The following is a 17431-nucleotide window of genomic DNA, read 5'->3' as shown; positions in this document are numbered from 1 at the left end:
CCCTAATGACCCCGTAATCTACCCATTCAAATCTTCACACATGAGGGGGTCTAAGTGGGATGTGGAGAGCAACACGCACCTTTATTCCTCTTGGCATTGAACCCTCCTGAGAGCTGTCCCCACGGGAGCTTTGGATCCTAGTAGCGCTGACCCTGTGGACACCACTGTGACAACTGGAGATGAGCCTCACAGGACTTGACTGCCCACGCTGGCTTCGAACTGCAGTCAGATCTCAGCTGTCTGAGCAGTTAGCATTACAGGTGTGAGTCACCAGCAGTATCTTCTTAAGGAAGCACTGGAAAATCTCTCCGCTGTGAGTCTGCTCCAGGTATGGAAAGCTCTGTGCAAGGATTGTGGTCCAGTCCTAGAACTGACTCACATCAGGCCGACCGTAGAAGGGGCTGGCCTGGGTTGAGCTCAAGACATACCTAGGGTTTACTTTAAAAACTAGATTCCTTGCTGGGTGCTGGTGGCTCACAGCTATAAGTTGCCCAGGAGGCTGAGATCTGAGGATCATGGTTCAAACCCAGCCCAGCCAGAAAAGGATGAGTCTCTTATCTCCTGTTAACCTAAAAATCTGAAGTAGAGCTGTGGCTCAAAGTGGTAGATCACTAGCCTTGAATTAAAGAGCTCAGCTCAGAGACAGTGGTCAGGCCCTGAGTTCAAGTGCCAGGACTGGCAAAAACAATAACAACAACAAAAACAAGACTAGAGTGGGCACTGGTGGCTCACGCCTGCAATCCATGTTACTCAAATGGCTGAGATCTGAGGGTCAATAGTTTGAAGCCAGCCAAGGCAGAAAAGTCCATGAGACTCTTAACCACCAGAAAACCAGAAGTGGCACTGTGGCTCAAGTGGTAGAGTGCTAGCCTTGAGCAAAAAGAAGCCAGGGACAGTGCTCAGGCCCTGAGTTCAAGCCCCAGAACTGGCAAAAAAAAAAAAAAAAAGCACTGGAGTTTTCTACTTTAGCCACGCCTCCACTTTTCCACTTCTAGCTTACTCTCTGTCTCTCTTTCATTGGTGATTAATTGGAGGTAAGTGTCTTTCTCCAGCCCTGGTGGGTTTTGAACCTTGATCCTCAGATCTCAGCCTCCTGAATAGCTAAGATTATAGTTGTGAGCCACTGGCATCTGGCAAGAGTTTTTTTTTTTTTTTTTTTTGCCAGTCCTGGGCCTTGGACTCAGGGCCTGAGCACTGTCCCTGGCTTCTTCCCGCTCAAGGCTAGCACTCTGCCACTTGAGCCACAGCGCAGCTTCTGGCCGTTTTCTGTATATGTGGTGCTGGGGAATCGAACCTAGGGCCTCGTGTATCCGAGGCAGGCACTCTGGCAAGAGTTTTGTCTTTAATACTTGACAGTGGTTGAAGAAAGCCAAGGGGCTGGGCTCCAGTGACTCACGCCTGTAATCCTAACTACTCAGGAGGCCAAGATCTGAGGATTATGGTTCAAAGCCAGCACAGGCAGAAAAGTCCCTGTGTTAATCTCGTTAACTACGTACTCACAAACAAACAAACAAAATGGAAAGCTGCACTGTGGCTCAAAGTGGTAGAGAGCTAGCCTTGAGGAAAAAGAGCTCAGAGACAGAACCGGGCCCCAAGTTCAAGCCCCATGACTGACCAAAAAAAAAAAAAAAAAAAAGCCAAGGGCTCCCTTCACACAAGGCATACCTCCACCACCCACCACGACCACCACCCACCACGACCACCACCCACCACGACCACCACCCACCACGACCACCTCCCATCGCCGCTACCACCACCACACAATTCCACAAGAGAGGGCGGGCCAGAGAAAGGAGTGACTGCAGTCACGGAGGGAATGGCAGGGTGGTCTAGACACCCTGGTCTGGATGGTCCTCTGGAGGCGAGAGCTGCTGCACACCCCGGGCTGATCACCTGGTGAGGTCTGCCTTCACCAAGGACTTGTGTGGACAACTACTTTCCAATTAAGCCCTCCATTACTGTTTGAGACACAGATGGGAGATGCCAATTCCGTGGCCCTCAGGGAGCAGGTCAGCCCAACCTGTGAGTGAAGCTCACAACTCCAGTGGGGAAGGAGAGGCAGAATGGGAGGATCTCTGTAAAGAGCAAGTTGTCTCACTAAAGATGGGTTCCATTATCCTAGCTTCAGAATTTTCTGGAAAACCTGGGATCCAGATTTTGATTTTGATTTTGCCAGTCCTGGGGCTTGGACTCAGGGCCTGAGCACTGTCCCTGGCTTCTTTTTGCTCAAGGCTAGCACTCTGCCACTTGAGCCACAGAGCCACTCCTAGATTTTTCTATATATGTGGTGCTGAGGAATCAAACCCAGGGCTTCATGTATATGAGGCAAGCACTCTACCACTAGGCCATATTCCCAGCCCTCTGGCATCCAGATTTTTAAAGATAAAAATCTCCTGATTTCATTAATAAATTTAAAAAATTCTTTACATGCTCTGCAGGTAATGAAAAACTGGGATGGGGATCAGATCAGTCCTGAGAGTCTGTCTTGTTTAACATCACAAATGCCTAGGATGTGTCAGAAAAAGTATGGCGCTTAACCATGAGATACAAAGAAACAGAGACATTAAAATACGTCACTGTAGCCAGGATGGAGAAGGACTCCCTGGACAGAGTGCTATAGTGAATGAGCTCTATTATCTCTGTTTCACTGTAAGGGTGCTTGTGTTAAGTAGCTTATCATTCCCCAGAGATTAAGATCATACAAACAAGAAGCCCACCAAAGAATTGGCTCTAAGTCTCACATTGGAGACAATGCAGAACCCAGCCTCCCACTGACCTGTATCTGAGCAGGCTATAGGCCAGCTAGGTCAGCTGTCCAGGCCTCAGTATAGCTGTTGCCCAGATTAAGGTCACCATTGGTATATCCACCTGGCCTCTGGTAATTATTGCAGGAGTGCAGCTTTTGGAGAAGGCTAAGATGGTGGGTGTACCAGAGAAGGAGGAAGCAGGATACAGGAAGTCAGGACTTAGGGGTGGGGCTCTGTCTACCTGCTATCCACTCCCAGTCTATAGTAGCCCTAATGGAGTCTCTGGCCCACTCTGTGTCTCACCATCCTGAACACTGCTGAGCTATTAGCAGACATTTTGTACTGTTGGCCTGGAGTATTTGCAAAGTGGGAGTGGGGTAAAATCCCCTAGAGGACAAATCATGGTCCTCTGAGAACTTGGGGAGGCAGGTCAGGCCTGGCCTGGGCCCTGAGCCCATCCACAGGCTTCCTTCTAGCTCTTGTTCATGAGAACTGGGGCTTGTCGACAATTAGAGGATTCCTAGAGTAGCAATGGGGAAGAGCCCTGACAGCGTGTATTATACTTACACGCAGTATTAACTGATTTTACAAAGTACTAACACCCCAACAGTGACATGCGAAGAGGTTAATTTAAATTTAACCTGGCCAAATTTATTCTGCTAATAAGAGGCAGGATCAAGATATGTACTTGGGCAGGCTAGCCCAGCACCTGTGCCTGGAAACATGATAAACTTTTTTTTTTTTTTTTTGCCAGTCCTGGGGCTTGAACTCAGGGCCTGAGCACTGTCCCTGGCTTCTTTTTGCTCAAAGCTAGCACTCTTACCACTTGAGGCACAGCACCTTGCTTTTTCTATATATGTGGTGCTAAGGAATCGAACCCAGGGCTTCATGTATACGAGGCAAGCACTCTACTACTAGGCCATATTCCTAGCCCAATGATAAACTTTTCTTATGGCCTAAGATAAATAGGCAGGTATAAGATTGTTATATATTTTTTTTTTCAGGTTTCCTTTTCGTTTTTGTGAGAGTACTGGGGCTTGAACTAAGCACCTAAGCACCTGAGCACTATATCTAAGCTTTTTGCTCAAGGCTAGTCCTCTACCACTAGAGCTATAGCTCCTTTCAGCTTTTTCTTTTTGGTCAGTCATGGGGCTTGAATTCAGGGTCTGGGTGTTGTCCCTGAGCTCATATGCTCAAGGCTAGCACACTACCACTTTGAGTTTTCTGGGTGGTTAATTGGAGATAAGAGTCTCAGGGTCCATCGTGGGGCTTGAACTCTGGGCCTGGGTGATGTCCCTGAGCTCTTCAGCTCAAGGCTAGTGCTCTACCACTTGAGCCCCTCCCCCCTTTTTTTTGCCAATAAGTACTAGAGCTTGGGGGCTAAGAATGTGGCTTAGTGGTAGAGGGCTTGCCTAGCATGTATGAAGCCCTGGGTTTGATTCCTCAACACTACATAAACAGAAAAAGCCAGAAGTGGTGCTGTGGCTCAAGTGGTAGAGTGCTAGCCTTGAGCAAAAGAAGCTCAGGGACAGTGCTCAGGCCCTGAGTTCAAACCCCAGGAGTGGCAAGAAAAACAAACAAAAATCTTCTTCTCTCTCCCTCCCCTCCATTCAATTATTTTATCACTAAGAAACCAACCAAGACACCCAACATAACGAAATGGTGGGGGAGAATGAGGTCTCAGCACACACAGGCAAGGAGGTATAGAGTGGATTAGGGAGGAGTTTGGGCTGGGGGCGTGACAGGAAGCACAACTGGAGAGGCGGCAGCGACTAAGACCAGAAACCAAGGAGTGAGGCCCTGAGGAGAGAATTCATGGCTTGGAGTTTCTTGACACTTCAGTGCTGAAAGCACTCAGGGTGGGAGACTCTCCCAAGACAGAGGCAGCACCACCGACCTGGATTCTTTTAAATGTGGATATAATTTAACCCCTGAAAAAAGAACACCAGGAAGTGGAGCTGTGTTCAAGTGGTAGAACACTAACCTTGCACAAAACAACTAGGGACAAGGCCCAGGCTCTGAGTTCAAGCCTCAGTACCAAAACAGAAAAACAAAACTCTAGAACAGAGCCTTTCAAGCCATCTTTAGGACTCTGCAAAGAGGACTTTTCCCCAGACTCTCCTGCCCTGGGGAACAGTGTGTGGGGTGGAGCTGGGCTGGGACTGGAGGCCCTCCTAGGAGGCCCTGATCTGCCTCTGCAGCCTCCTCCTGCCCTGTAGAGTTCCACAGCACCCGCAGGTACCCTTCAAAGGCTGCTCTTTCTAAAAGTGCAGAAGACATCCAGAAAGAGGCCCAAGAGGCCCAGAGGCCAAGGGCTCCCGCAGAGAGGAACACTTCACTTCCCGTGGTCACATTTGAAACTATTTATTCAATGAGGCAGTATTGACAGAATGGAAAACAACACAGAATCCATGCTCTGCTACTGGGGTTTGACTTTGCTTTTTTTTTTTTTCCTTCTTCTTGGCCATTTCTCAAACTATTGGGAAGTTATTTCATCACAAAGGAACATGGACTTGAAAGCCCCTGGACAGCTTTACAATGATGATAAAAAATAATAATTAAAAAAATAACAAATTATAGAACTAGGACTGTTTATATGTAAATTTCCCTACCCTCCCTCCCATTAAGTACAGAAAAGAACATACAAAGAACATTGGGTAGTTTTATATAAAACAAGCAAATACAAGAATCTGAAACTTTCCTCAAAGGCTGAGCAAGACATGAAGAATCTTTTAATGTCGCATTAAAAAAAAGAAAACAACCACATTAAATACACTGTCACACACATGGGGGGGGGGCCTTAGGAGGAACAGTTACCCCTAGTAACTGAAGGAGCAGAGATTTGGCCTGTCAAAAAGACAGGTGAATTTAGCTACTGGAGGCTCAGGGCTTGCAACCAGGAAAGCAGGGGATTGAACAGTTATGAAGAACATAAGGGGTACAGACTACAGCGACCTGAAGTTGGGGCTGAACCAGGATGCCGCCCCTTCCCCGGCAAGGGGACCCCTTTCATCACAATGCCCTCTTAAGTTATAGCTACAGACAGTTGGAGAAAATGGCTTCCACTGGTGCCCCCTGTTGTATAGTTTTTCTCTCCCTCCTTCCTTTTCCTTCTGCTCCTCTCACCTCTTCCCATCCTCCCCTCCCCCCACACCCACAAGCACGCTCAACACGCACCCCTCAGACCCTTAATACTTCTGCTCCAGTTCATATACACAACCAATTCAGGATTGACCTTAAAGCCAAAGCAACTCTTAGTCATGAGCTCAAGAAGGACTTCCTGAAAGAGGCGACAGGAGGCTGAGGACACCTTCTTGTCCCAGCCTGGGCCCCCCCCCGCACGACATTCGCCTGCCCATGGCAAATTCAGCACCTGGACCGGCCTGAGGAGGAGTGCCATCCGCCAGCGCTTTCTGGATCCCGCCGTGTCCTTGAACCTCCTTCCTCAGGTGAGTTCAGCAGGGAGTCCTGGGCGGCCACTGGGAGGCAGCTTTGGTGAAGGGCATGGTCACCTCTGCCTGAGTTTGTCAGTAGCTCAACGCATGACCCTGGTATGAACAAAAAGCAGGTGGCTGTGTCTGCCCACGTACCCTATCACCCACTAAACTGGGTGAATTATTCTTTCCACAGCTCACCTCGATCCATACAGGCAATTCCATGCGGGTTTCAATATATATATATGTATATATATACTTTATATATGTAAATGTGTATGTTCATATGTACACATATACATATATATTCACACACACATACACACACACACACACACACATTATAGACACATTTCCGCAGAAAGAAGTCCTGCCACAATTTGGCTTTTTTTGGGACAGTGAAATTGACAGTGCAGTCTCTTACTCCACCAATCCCAGGAAATCATGAGTGGTGCCTTAAAAAATTCAATTTCAAAATCTGCTGCCTTTCTTCCTTTAAAAAAAAAAGTTAACAAAACTTTTCTTCCGAAGTCGAGAGACTTAATTCCATTTGATTGCACCTCTGCAATGTGTAAAAAATGTTGAAGTAGACTAGAAAATGATGCCATGATACGGCTGCATGTCACTGTTCCAATGTCACCACTTCCACCGCCTGGCCGTCCATGGTGACCGCGCTGTCCGATATCCTGGTGGTCACTGGAGCCATGGCCACCTGCACCGGGCCGTTGCCCTGGGCGAGGCTGGTTACCACAGTCTGGTACATGCTCACAGGGATCTGGACCAAGCCTAAAGAGACAAAAGGCAAGAGTGTCGGTGAGGTTCCTGCTCAGGCACCTGGGTGCAGGCTGGCTATGAGCACCCAGTTCCAGTGTGCCGGGTGTCACTGCCTGGCATGAGCGTTTCCTCTGGGAGATGCACAAACCCATCAAGTGTAAATGCCCCATGCCTAGGCTGGCGCCGCTATGCCAGCCCTTCTGTGGCTGTCTTCCTCTGTGACCAGGCCCTCGCGCTCTGAGGTTCCGTGACTGCCTGCCAACTTCAACTCCACTTGTGCTCCAGTTTCTCAACTCTAAAGAAAAGCTCTGTTTCCTCCCCACTCTTCTGGTCTCTGCTCTATCTGTCCTTTCCCTTTAGAGTCAAGCTTGCCACACAGATTGGGAAAATGAAGGAAGGAAGGAATAAATAATAAAGACTCCATGTTGACTTTTTCTTTGTTCTGATCAGAATGACAGGGAATAAGGAGATCTGGCTCCTGCAAAAAGGAAGAGACTGAAAATAGGATTTGGTGGGAAGATTCTATTGAATTGGCTGGACCAGTAGAAACCCCAACCCCAATGCCCAGACCTTCATGATAGGACAGCTGAGATTCAGTCACAATCTTGAGAAATTGACCTGTTCTCCTGACATACCCCTAAGGCCTACGGGTCAGAACCAGAAGAAATTTTCCAGAACTGGAAAAACAAAGAAACAAATAAGACATGATTTTCAGCCCAAAAGGCCCGGTTGACATCTGCTTGCACAAGAGATGAAAAAGACCCAAACATTAAGCACATTAGTAAATTAACAGTAGAAATACAGGAAGGATCTTGAAAGATTCTAGAATTAGCAAGTCATATACAAAGAACTTGTTACAAGTGCAGTGTTGGAACCCACAGAAACCTAGACGCATCGGGGGAAGACACTGTCAGCTTACAGTTCTGCGCCTCGCCCCTGTCATCGCCTGTGTGGATGACGTATGGAGGCCGAGTAGATACATCTGTGGGTAGAAGGGTCCAGATGCAAGCCCACTCAGGGCAACTTGGAAGGGGTGCGGTGTGCCACCAAATCGAGGAGGTCCCGAGAAATGGGGCATGCATGGGAGGGGGAGAAAATGACGGAGCAGAGGGAAGGCGTGGAGGACGTGCAGAAGATTTTCCAGACTTAGATGGAAGTGGTGATTATGGTTCAAAAGTAGATGCCATCCACTTGAAGGGAAAATAAAAGTTATACAAAAAGGAAAGAAATGTGGGCTGCGAATATGGCCTGGTGGTACAGTGCTCGCCTGGGGTACATGAAGCCCTGGGTTTGATTCCTCAGTACCACGTACATAGAAAAAGCTGGAAGTGGCGCGGTGGCTCAAGTGGCAGAGTGCTAGCCTTGAGCAAAAAGAAGCCAGGGACAGTGCTCAGGCCCTGAGTCCACACCCCAGGACTGGCAAACAAAACAAACAAACAAATAAAGGGAAATGTAATAACATGTTTAGCGACAAATATTTCTTTGTGTGGTCATAACATGAACATAGATAACAAGTTGTCCAAAAACTATCAGTCAACTTAAAATGCTAGATGTTTTTTTAAATAATAAGGATAGGTGTGACCAAAAAAAAAAAAAAAAAAAGGAAAAGAAAAGAAAAAAAAATCCCTGGGCTACCAACTTTTATAAGAGCCCTTTTTAGTTCTTGTTTGGGGAAGGGCACCAATTTAAAACCTCACTTGAAGACCAGTGATTAGAAGGTATCATGCTATCTGTCCCGGGGCCCAGGGCCCACATTGCCCGCCCTGGGAATGCCCAGGATCTCGAGGTAGCAAGCACCTCAGCCTGCCCCCCGCCGCGGTAACCATCCGCCCCATTCCCTCTGGGCGGAGGATCGCAGCCCCAGGTGGCCCTCGGCAACATCACCAGACCTAGCCCGAAAAACAGGCAAGCCGGAGCAGGTTACGGGTGTGGCTCAGCGGAAAGGTCCCTGCCTAGCAAGCCTAGAGCCCCGGGTTCAAACCCCCATCTGCCATTATGATTTAGAAGCCCACCCTGGCTTCCGGGTGGAATGTGAAAGGAGGTCTTATTTTACAATGCGGATGTTTGCCAATGCAACATGAAATGGGACTTAATTTTTTTGAGAGGTCTTTAATTTTTTTTTTCTTTCTTTTTGACGGTACTGGAGATTGAGTTCCCGTCTATGAGCTTGTGAGGTAAGACTTGAACCACCAAGCCAAGTCTTCCTTCCTGTCCTAAGTTGGGATACCAATATATTTTTATTAGCATACCCTAGTCATACAATGGGAGTTTGTGACATTTTCATGCATGCATACAGTGTACCCTATTGCCTCACACCCTTATTATTACTCTTCATCCTCTTAAAATAATTTTAACAGGTTCCATTGTTCTATCTCCATGTTTGCACATAAAGTGCTTCAACCATGTTCATTCACCCTCTCTCCGTTTACTCTCCCCCATCCACCACCAATCCTTGCTGCCCCCCCACCCCCAACAGAACCTGTATGGTGTTCCTGCTTAATCTTCCTACCATGGCCTCCTACTTGTTAGGATCATAGGCTATGAGGTGTTTGGGTTTCCTATGACATGGACCCATGCCCAGTGTTACTAAAAGTGTCTAGTATCATGGAAGATTTGCCCAAGAATAAGACGGAGAAAGGCTCAAATACAAAAATACATAGTGGGCTGGGAATTGGCTTAGTGGTAGAGTACTCGCCTAGCATGCATGAAGCTCTGGGTTCGACTCCTCAATGCCATATAAACAGAAAAAGCCAGAAGTGGTGCTGTGGCTCAAGTGGCAGAGTGCTAGCCTTGAGCAAAAAGAAGCTCAGGAACAGTGCTCAGGCCCTGAGTTCAGACTGGCAAAAAACCCAAAAACACACAAAACAAAACATAGCAGCTGTCACTGCTATAATCAGAGATCTCCAAACATGGCATACAGATTTGTTGTTCCATTAATTCCCAATCATCAACCAGGGTCTCAAGAGGTAGCCCACACTAGCCTCAAACTCACGATCCTCCTGCTTGAGTCTCAGGTGCCTTCGTGTTGGGGTTGCAGGTTTGTGCCCTAGATGGAACTAACGTTCACCAGTGTGCACCTCTGTGGCTGCCTGCACTGTGGCAGATGTCTCAAATGACTGCTGATTTCTGAGTCAGCTTTAGATTTTGCCTTCTCTGGTTTGGGTCTCTGTCCCTGTGGCCCCACACTTTGCACAGCCCACTTTCAAGGAATGTCTTCCTCCTAGCACTGTGTGCTTGTCTTGTGTTGGACTGGGTACATTCAAAAGGTGCGAGAGTTTTAGAGAAATGAGGCTAAGCTGCGATGGAAGCTCCCAGCTCAGAAGAGGGTAAAATGTAAATGTAAGACTACAACTTAGACCCACAAATTCCACCTTCTGGATTCCGCATCAGCCAGGGAAGGAGAAAATTAGGCCTTTATAAGTAGGTATCACAATGTCTCCCACAAAAGAAAAGCTGAGAGTGAATAACTGGTGACAGTGACTACACTATTAAATGTTTTTCAGAGGGAGAAACTCCAGACAGGGAATATTGTATAACTAATACTACTATTTTCTACATGTAGTTTCAATCTAGTACCATCTTAAATGCATTAACATTTCATTGTGGGGATTTTAGGTGGTCTTGTGCATACTCTTTCACACACACACACACACACACACACACACACACACACACGATTAGATTAAGTCACCTCAATGTCTCTGACCCAGCAGTCTTTATATCCATTGCAAGGGAAGGGGGGGGGGGGAGCCCAGTACACAAGGAGTCGGGTGGCTGCCCTTTGAAGACATGATTAAATGCTGAGGTACAGTAATCAGGCTGGGATTGTCCCTGCATCTGCTCAGCTTGCCCTGATTAGCCCTAATCTAGAGGCACATGTTAATCCGAGCTTGTATTTTGGGTCACTGCAATTGGCACAGGAAGCCCTTCACATTCTGCTTTAAGGGTTTAGAGTTCTGTTTTCCTCTGCTGGGAGACTTGACACAGTCTTGGTGCTCACACTCTTTGGCCTGAGTGTGGCACTCCTGAGAGCTCACAGCACCCCGGAGAAGAAAGGCACAGTCTTGAACAATGTCTTCAAGACATTAGTAGCACAACATTCAGTTCAGTAAATGCAATCCATCCTTTTCTTTAAACTCAAAAAATAAACATAGAAAGTTTATTAAAACAGTAACAACAATACAATTGCTAGGCAAGGTACATGCCTGTAACCCCAGCACTGGGGAGGCTAAGGCAAGAGGGTGATGAATTTGAGGCCAACTTGGGCTACATATCGAGTCTCTGTCAGAAAATACCAAACACCACATAACTCTTCCTGAAAACATAGCCACACAGGTTGATGTATGCCTATAGATTTAGTATATGAGAGGTTGAGGCAGCAAGTTCATTTGAACCCGAGTTCAAGACCAGCCTGGGCAACATAACAAGTCTCCATCTAAAACAAAAAATGCCCCCAAGCCCCCAGATCCAAACAGACAAAATTTCCAAAATATAGGTTGAGTTTATGGTGAAACTGTGTTGTGGCCTTAGATTTGGGGGTCTTTCACACCCCTGCATGCCCCTGAGGACCTAACCCTCAAGCCAGTGGCAGGGAGAGGAGACTGCTTCCTCTCTTCACACTTCCTGGTGGGGTATGCAGGAAAAAAGTGAAAGGCCCCAGCACCAGGATCTTTATGTCAAAACCACCAGTCCCAGAGAAACTGCTGGCTCCGATACCATTTCCCCGCAAATGACACCTGACCTGGCTGTGTTTTGATTTCTTTTCTTTAAACTTGTTGGGTATCATTCTTGAACCCAAACGATTAAACATGCTCCTCCCAGTCTTCCCTTTCCTCCTTACCTCGATACATGGCAATTACAGCCTTCCCGGTTGCTCAGGCCCCAAACTCTGAAGTCATTCTTAACGTCACATTGAATTCATCAGCAAATCCTGTCAACTTTCCTTTCAAGTGTATAACCGAACCTCACTTCTGAGGCTCCCTCCATGGTCAAACCTATCATCTCTTGCCTGGATGCATTTTGCTTCATGATTACCCTGCTTCAGTCCCTGCAGAGGGGTCTTCTATACAAAGTGATGGATATGAGGACATGCTCTGAACTCAGATTCTCAGACTGCACCAGAGGATGTTTGCCCCATTCTGTGTGTGTGTGTGTGTGTGTGTGTGTGTGTGTGTGTGTAAAACATCCTCTCTTTGAAAGTCCAATGCTCACTGAGGAGTATTAACCTGACAGCAGGACAGTTAGTTCATTAGGGTAACCATTTCTTGCAAAATGTTTTGTCTTTTCCAAGTTCAACATCCTTGCAGAGTATGGTGGCTTATGCCTTTAATCCAAGCTACCCAGGAGGTGAAGATTGAGGTTCAAGGCAAGCTTGGGAAAAAAGTTAGCAAAACTCCAGCTCAATAAATCAGATGGGCAGTGATGGCAAGCTCCTGTAATCCCAACTTTGTGGAAGGTATAGGAAGGAGCCTCATGGTCTGAGACAGACTGGGCCAAAGACCTAGTTGTCGTTGTTCCCTCCCCCACCACCAAAAAAAAGACCAGAGAGAAGGCTGAAGTGGCACAGTGTTTTGCACAGCAAGTGCAAGAGCAAATTCAGACATCAGTATTACAAAAAAACACCAAACAATACAAACAAGAAAGGTAGTTTAATCCTCTATAGGAGTTTTGCTATATTGTTTAGGCTGACCCCAAACTCTGGGGTTAAGTGATCTTCCTGCTTAACCTCCTGAGTAAATAGGACTACAGGTACATGCCACCATGTCCAGCTGAGAAGATATACTTTAACAGGCAGTTAAGATTTCTGGTCAAATTGGGGGTATTGGCAAACATGCATTAGTTACAGCTCCTGAGGGAGGTACCGCAGACCTCACCGTGATGTGTTGGGCTTGGTATACATGGTGGAGATGAATGGAATAGCGAGGCTTTTACAACCTGGAGTTGGGGCTTAGTCCAGTGAAAAACTATTCATATTGAGTAACTGGTAGTTCATGGGAGGGACACAGTATTTTATAACTTTAAGACAAACAAAAATAATTTGTACAAGGTTCCTTTCCCAAGTCTGTCCCTTCAAGTTTACCAGAAAATTTAATTAAAAAAAAAAACCCAAACATATGCCTTTTGGCAGCTAATTGCTACAGTTTATTTCTTTTTCAGTTGTGAAGGTGAATTGAATTTGAAGAAGATAATATCTCCGTCTTCAACAATGTAAGCTCTGCCTTCTTGTCTGTACTTCCCAGCAGTCTTGACTGCAATTTCAGAACTCTCCTCTTTAAGATCTTCGTCTTTCATTACTTCAGCCATAATGAATCCCTTTCCAAAATCTGTGTGAATCTTTCCTGCAGCCTGAGGAGCCTTCACCGCTTTCCTGACGTCCCATGCATGCACTTCATCTGGGCCTGCAGTGAGAAAGTATTCTAGTTGGAGTGCTGCAAAGCCAGCCCTAATGATCCGTGCCAAGGCACTTCGTCATGCTCACTTTCAGACACTTCAGTCTCTCCTCAGCACTCTCCTTTTTTCTAGTACTGGGGTTTGATCTCAGGGCCTTCCACCTGTCAGGCAAGCACTATGCCACTTGAGCCATGCCCCACCCTTTTGGGCTCTTTATTTTTTGCCAGTCTTGGGGCTTGGGACTCAGGGCCCGAGCCCGAGCACTGTCCCTGGCTTCTTTTTGCTCAAGACTAGCACTCTACCACTTGAGCCACAGCACCACTTCCGGCTTTTTCTGTGTACGTGGTGCTGAGGAATCGAACCCAGGGCTTCATGCATACCAGGCAAGCATTCTACCGCTAAGCCACATTCCCAGCCCCGTGGCTCTTTATTTTTTAAGTGTCTGACCAAGACTTTCCTACCTACAAGCTTCCACAGTTGGGATTACAGATGCATTCCAACACACCCAGCTTATTGGTTGAAATGGGGTCTTACCAGCTTTTTGTGAGGGCTGGCCTTGAAATACAGTTCTACTGATCTTTACCTTCTTAGAAGCTAGGTATTTTTAAATTAAAAAAATTGTTTCGTCAGGCCTGGAGCTTGAACTCAGGTCTTGCATGCTGTCCTTGAACTTTTTTGCTCAAGGTTAGCACTTCACCACTTTGAGCCACAGCTCCATCTTTGGTTTTCTAGTGGTTAATTGGAGGTAAGAGTCTCATGGATTTTTCTGCCTGGGCTGGCTCCAAATTGCTACCCTCAAATCTCAGCCTCCTGAGTAGCTATGATTACAGGTGTGAGCCACCAGTGCTTGGCTTAATTTTCTTTTTTTTGGCAGTACTGGGGTTTGAACTGAGGACCTTGCATTTGCTAGGCAGCTACTCTACCTCCTGAGCTATGTACGCCCACAGCCTTCTCCTCTCCTTCTTTCCTTTTTTGGGGGGGTGGGGGTGGGGTCAGTCATGAGGCTTGAACTCTGGGCCTGGGCGCGCTTCATGTATACGAGGCAAGTGCTCTTGCCACTAGGCCATATCCCCAGCCCTGGAGATTAGTCTCACAGACTTTCCTACCTGGGCTGGGTTTGAACTGCGATCCTCAGATCTCAGCCTCAAGAATAGCTACGATTATAGCTGTAAACCACCGGCACCTGGCTCCTTTTTGTTTTTGAGATAGAATCTCACAGGGCAGCCCAAGGTGATTTTGAGTTCTTGAGGCTTTTGTTTCAGTTTTCCAAGTGCTTGGATTTACAGACATGTACCACTATGTCTAGCTAGCTGAACCGTGAAATGCTTAGTTGAGTGAATATACCTGAGCCTTTCACACCAGCACACCAGATTATCATTCCATCACAGCTACAATGGCCCCTCAATGTGCCCTAAACACTACCTGATCAGGCAGATCATTCTGCCTACATTATTCCCCGTGGGTCTCGATTCTACCTTTCTGATAATTCCTGCAGTTTTTCATGGGCAAACAGCAGACAGACGAGCCCACCACGTCTGTACTGCCCTGCTTCCAAGAGGCTTTTGCTTTTCTCTAATTTACTTAAACTCTTGGCATGACCACATCATTGAGTAGCAAGCAGACATAGGCACTCAATAACAGAATGACTTATAATCGCTCAATATTTCTCATGGTTTTTGGAAACTGGACTCCCTGTAGCCTTGATCTCTGTGGACTGAAGAGCCTTCAAGTCTTTTACTATACTCTAGAAAAAACTCTGCTTTCTACAGGGTGTGTGTGTGTGTGTGTGTGTGTGTGTGTGTGTGTGTGTGTGTGTTGCTCCTGGGCCTTGAACTCAGGGTCCAGGTGCTGTCCCTGGCCTTTTTTGCTCAAGGCTAGTGCTCTACCACTTCCAGACCCTTTTGGTGCTTAATTGGAGATAAAAATTCTGATGGAATTTACTGCCTGGACTGGCTTCAAACTGTAATCCTCAGATCACAGCCTCCTGATAGCTAGGATTACAGGTGCAAGCCCCTGGCACCCAGCAATGAAACATTGTTAAAGTGTTGTGTGGCACTTTAGGAACTGTTTGTGGTAGGATGAAAGAGGCCATTTTATTTCCATTAAATATTCCTAGTCAGAAAGACCTACTATGAATCTTGATGTTGCCATTCTGACAACTTGTAAAACTGCTTCAAGGCTTGTTGAATTCACACAGGTAAAGCCAGGTACAGTGCTGGACACAGAGGAGGTCTACAGCAAATGTTAGCTGCTAATGCTCGAAGGAGACAGAATGGAAGCAGAGGCAGCACATATCTTGCGGCAGTGAACTCATACAGGAGCCATATTATTTGCCAAAGGCCTCCAAAGACATAAAGACTGGAGATAAAAAGCCATGGAAGAAGGCAGAAGGGCTGGCCCACAGTGCCCCCTCTGGAACACCTAAGTGCCCACAACCAACACAGGAGACAAAGCAGTTGCTTGTCCAGTGCACCCATAAATAATCAATCCAGGGGCTAGGAATATGACCTAGTGGTAGAGTGCTTGCCTAGTATACATGAAACCCTGGGTTTGATTCCTCAGTACCACATATACAGAGAAAGCCACAAGTGGCACTGTGGCTCAAGTGGTAGAGTGCTACCCTTAAAGAAGCCAGGGACAGTGCTCAGGCCCTGAGTTCAAGCCTAAGGATGGGCTAAACAAACCAGGCTGAAACACTGGTCAATATTAAGCATGTTAAAAATATGACTAAGAGGTTAAGGGCTTAGTTCTGTGTTAAAGTGCTTATCTAACACATGCAAAGTTCCGAGTTCAATCTCTAATACTACTAAAAAATGTGTATATGATCAAAGATAGTGTGATATATGATGTCATCACTGTGCCAAGTATCTAAACTCCTACACAAAGTAGCCCGACAGGCATGAGCTAAGCAGAACCCAGGGCTGCAGGTTGGTCAACTGGCACCAAGGCCTGTCCTCCCCCACCTCACGACAAGATAGGGCAGTGTAGACGGCTGGGGGAAGAATGGGCTTTTCATTTGCCTCCCAAGCCAGGGAAACCTTTGGGAATTGTTGTTTGCTGTAACTAAATCTTTTACCCCAAAGGCCTTCCACGTTGGCCATGGAGATATCTTTAGTTGGGAGAAAAATATTGATGGTTGTGAGAGGAAAATAAGAGAGCTAAACAAAAAACATAACACTTGGTGCTTTAAGAAATAACTCTTGTAACACAAAGCAATGGTGTAATGCCTTCTGTAGTTTATTGAGATAAGAGCCAACTATGTATGTTAGGAAAAGTCCAGCTTTGTTGGGGAACCTTATAATCCTGAAAAGGATAATAAGGAAGAAATAAGGGGCTGGGGATATGGCCTAGTGGCAAGAGTGCCTGCCTCATATATATGAGGCCCTGGATTCGATTCCCCAGCACCACATATACAGAAAATGGCCAGAAGTGGCGCTGTGGCTCAAGTGGCAGAGTGCTAGCCTTGAGCAAAAAGAAGCCAGGGACAGTGCTCAGGCCCTGAGTCCAAGCCCCAGGACTGGCAAAAAATAAATAAATAAATAAATAAAATAAAAAAGGAAGAAATAAATGCACAGATTATATTATATAACTCATAAAACTTTTATTTAGGGTAGTAGTGGGTAGTACTGGGGTATAAACTCAGTGTTTTACATTTGCTAGGCATGTGTTCTAACACCAAATCATGCCCCCAGCCCTTTTTAGTTGGCTATTTTTGAGATAAGGTCTAGCTTCCTGTTGTGTGCACACTTACACTACAATCCTATTTTTTAAAATTCTGTTTCTACAGTGACAGGCCATGCCTTGCCTCTTCAGTTGAGATCAACTCTCGTAGACTTTTCTGCCCCGGCTGACCTGGAACTGCAATCTTCTCATCTTAGTCTTCCAAGTAGCTAGGATTACAGGTATGTGGCATCAGTACCTTATACTTTACTTGTGAGGTTTTAAATAGTCATCATAGGCACTTAGAAGTTTTTCTAAGGGTATTAGGCAGGAGGGAAGTCCTTTAAAGAACAACCTCCTTCCTCCCCCCTCTGTTGGTTGTAGGGTTTGAACTCTGGGCCTGGGTGCTGTCACTGAGCTCTTCAG

At 46.5% G+C, this 17431-nt stretch overlaps 1 protein-coding gene across 10 annotated transcripts in view; it reads right to left on the bottom strand.

Annotated features, from left to right (window-relative positions):
• Positions 1–5095: 5095 nt before the first annotated feature.
• Positions 5096–17431, bottom strand: part of Nrf1 (nuclear respiratory factor 1) — a 109577-nt gene continuing 97241 nt past the window's right edge. For 5 of the 10 annotated variants that reach the window (XM_048340210.1, XM_048340206.1, XM_048340205.1 and 2 more), the window contains one exon: positions 11716–13353. In XM_048340210.1, coding sequence (XP_048196167.1) covers positions 13097–13353 — 257 coding nt within the window. In that variant the 3' untranslated portion in view covers positions 11716–13096. Of the gene's footprint in view, positions 6968–11715; positions 13354–17431 lie in introns of those variants that run through there. The other 5 variants (XM_048340215.1, XM_048340209.1, XR_007210109.1 and 2 more) reach the window with 4 other exon arrangements.

The sequence above is a fragment of the Perognathus longimembris genome, chromosome 2 (genome assembly GCF_023159225.1).
Source record: "Perognathus longimembris pacificus isolate PPM17 chromosome 2, ASM2315922v1, whole genome shotgun sequence".
In the NCBI taxonomy this organism is placed as follows: Eukaryota; Metazoa; Chordata; class Mammalia; order Rodentia; family Heteromyidae; genus Perognathus; species Perognathus longimembris.
The sequence above is the reverse complement of the archived record's forward strand: the minus strand, read 5'-3'. Positions and strand labels throughout refer to the sequence as shown.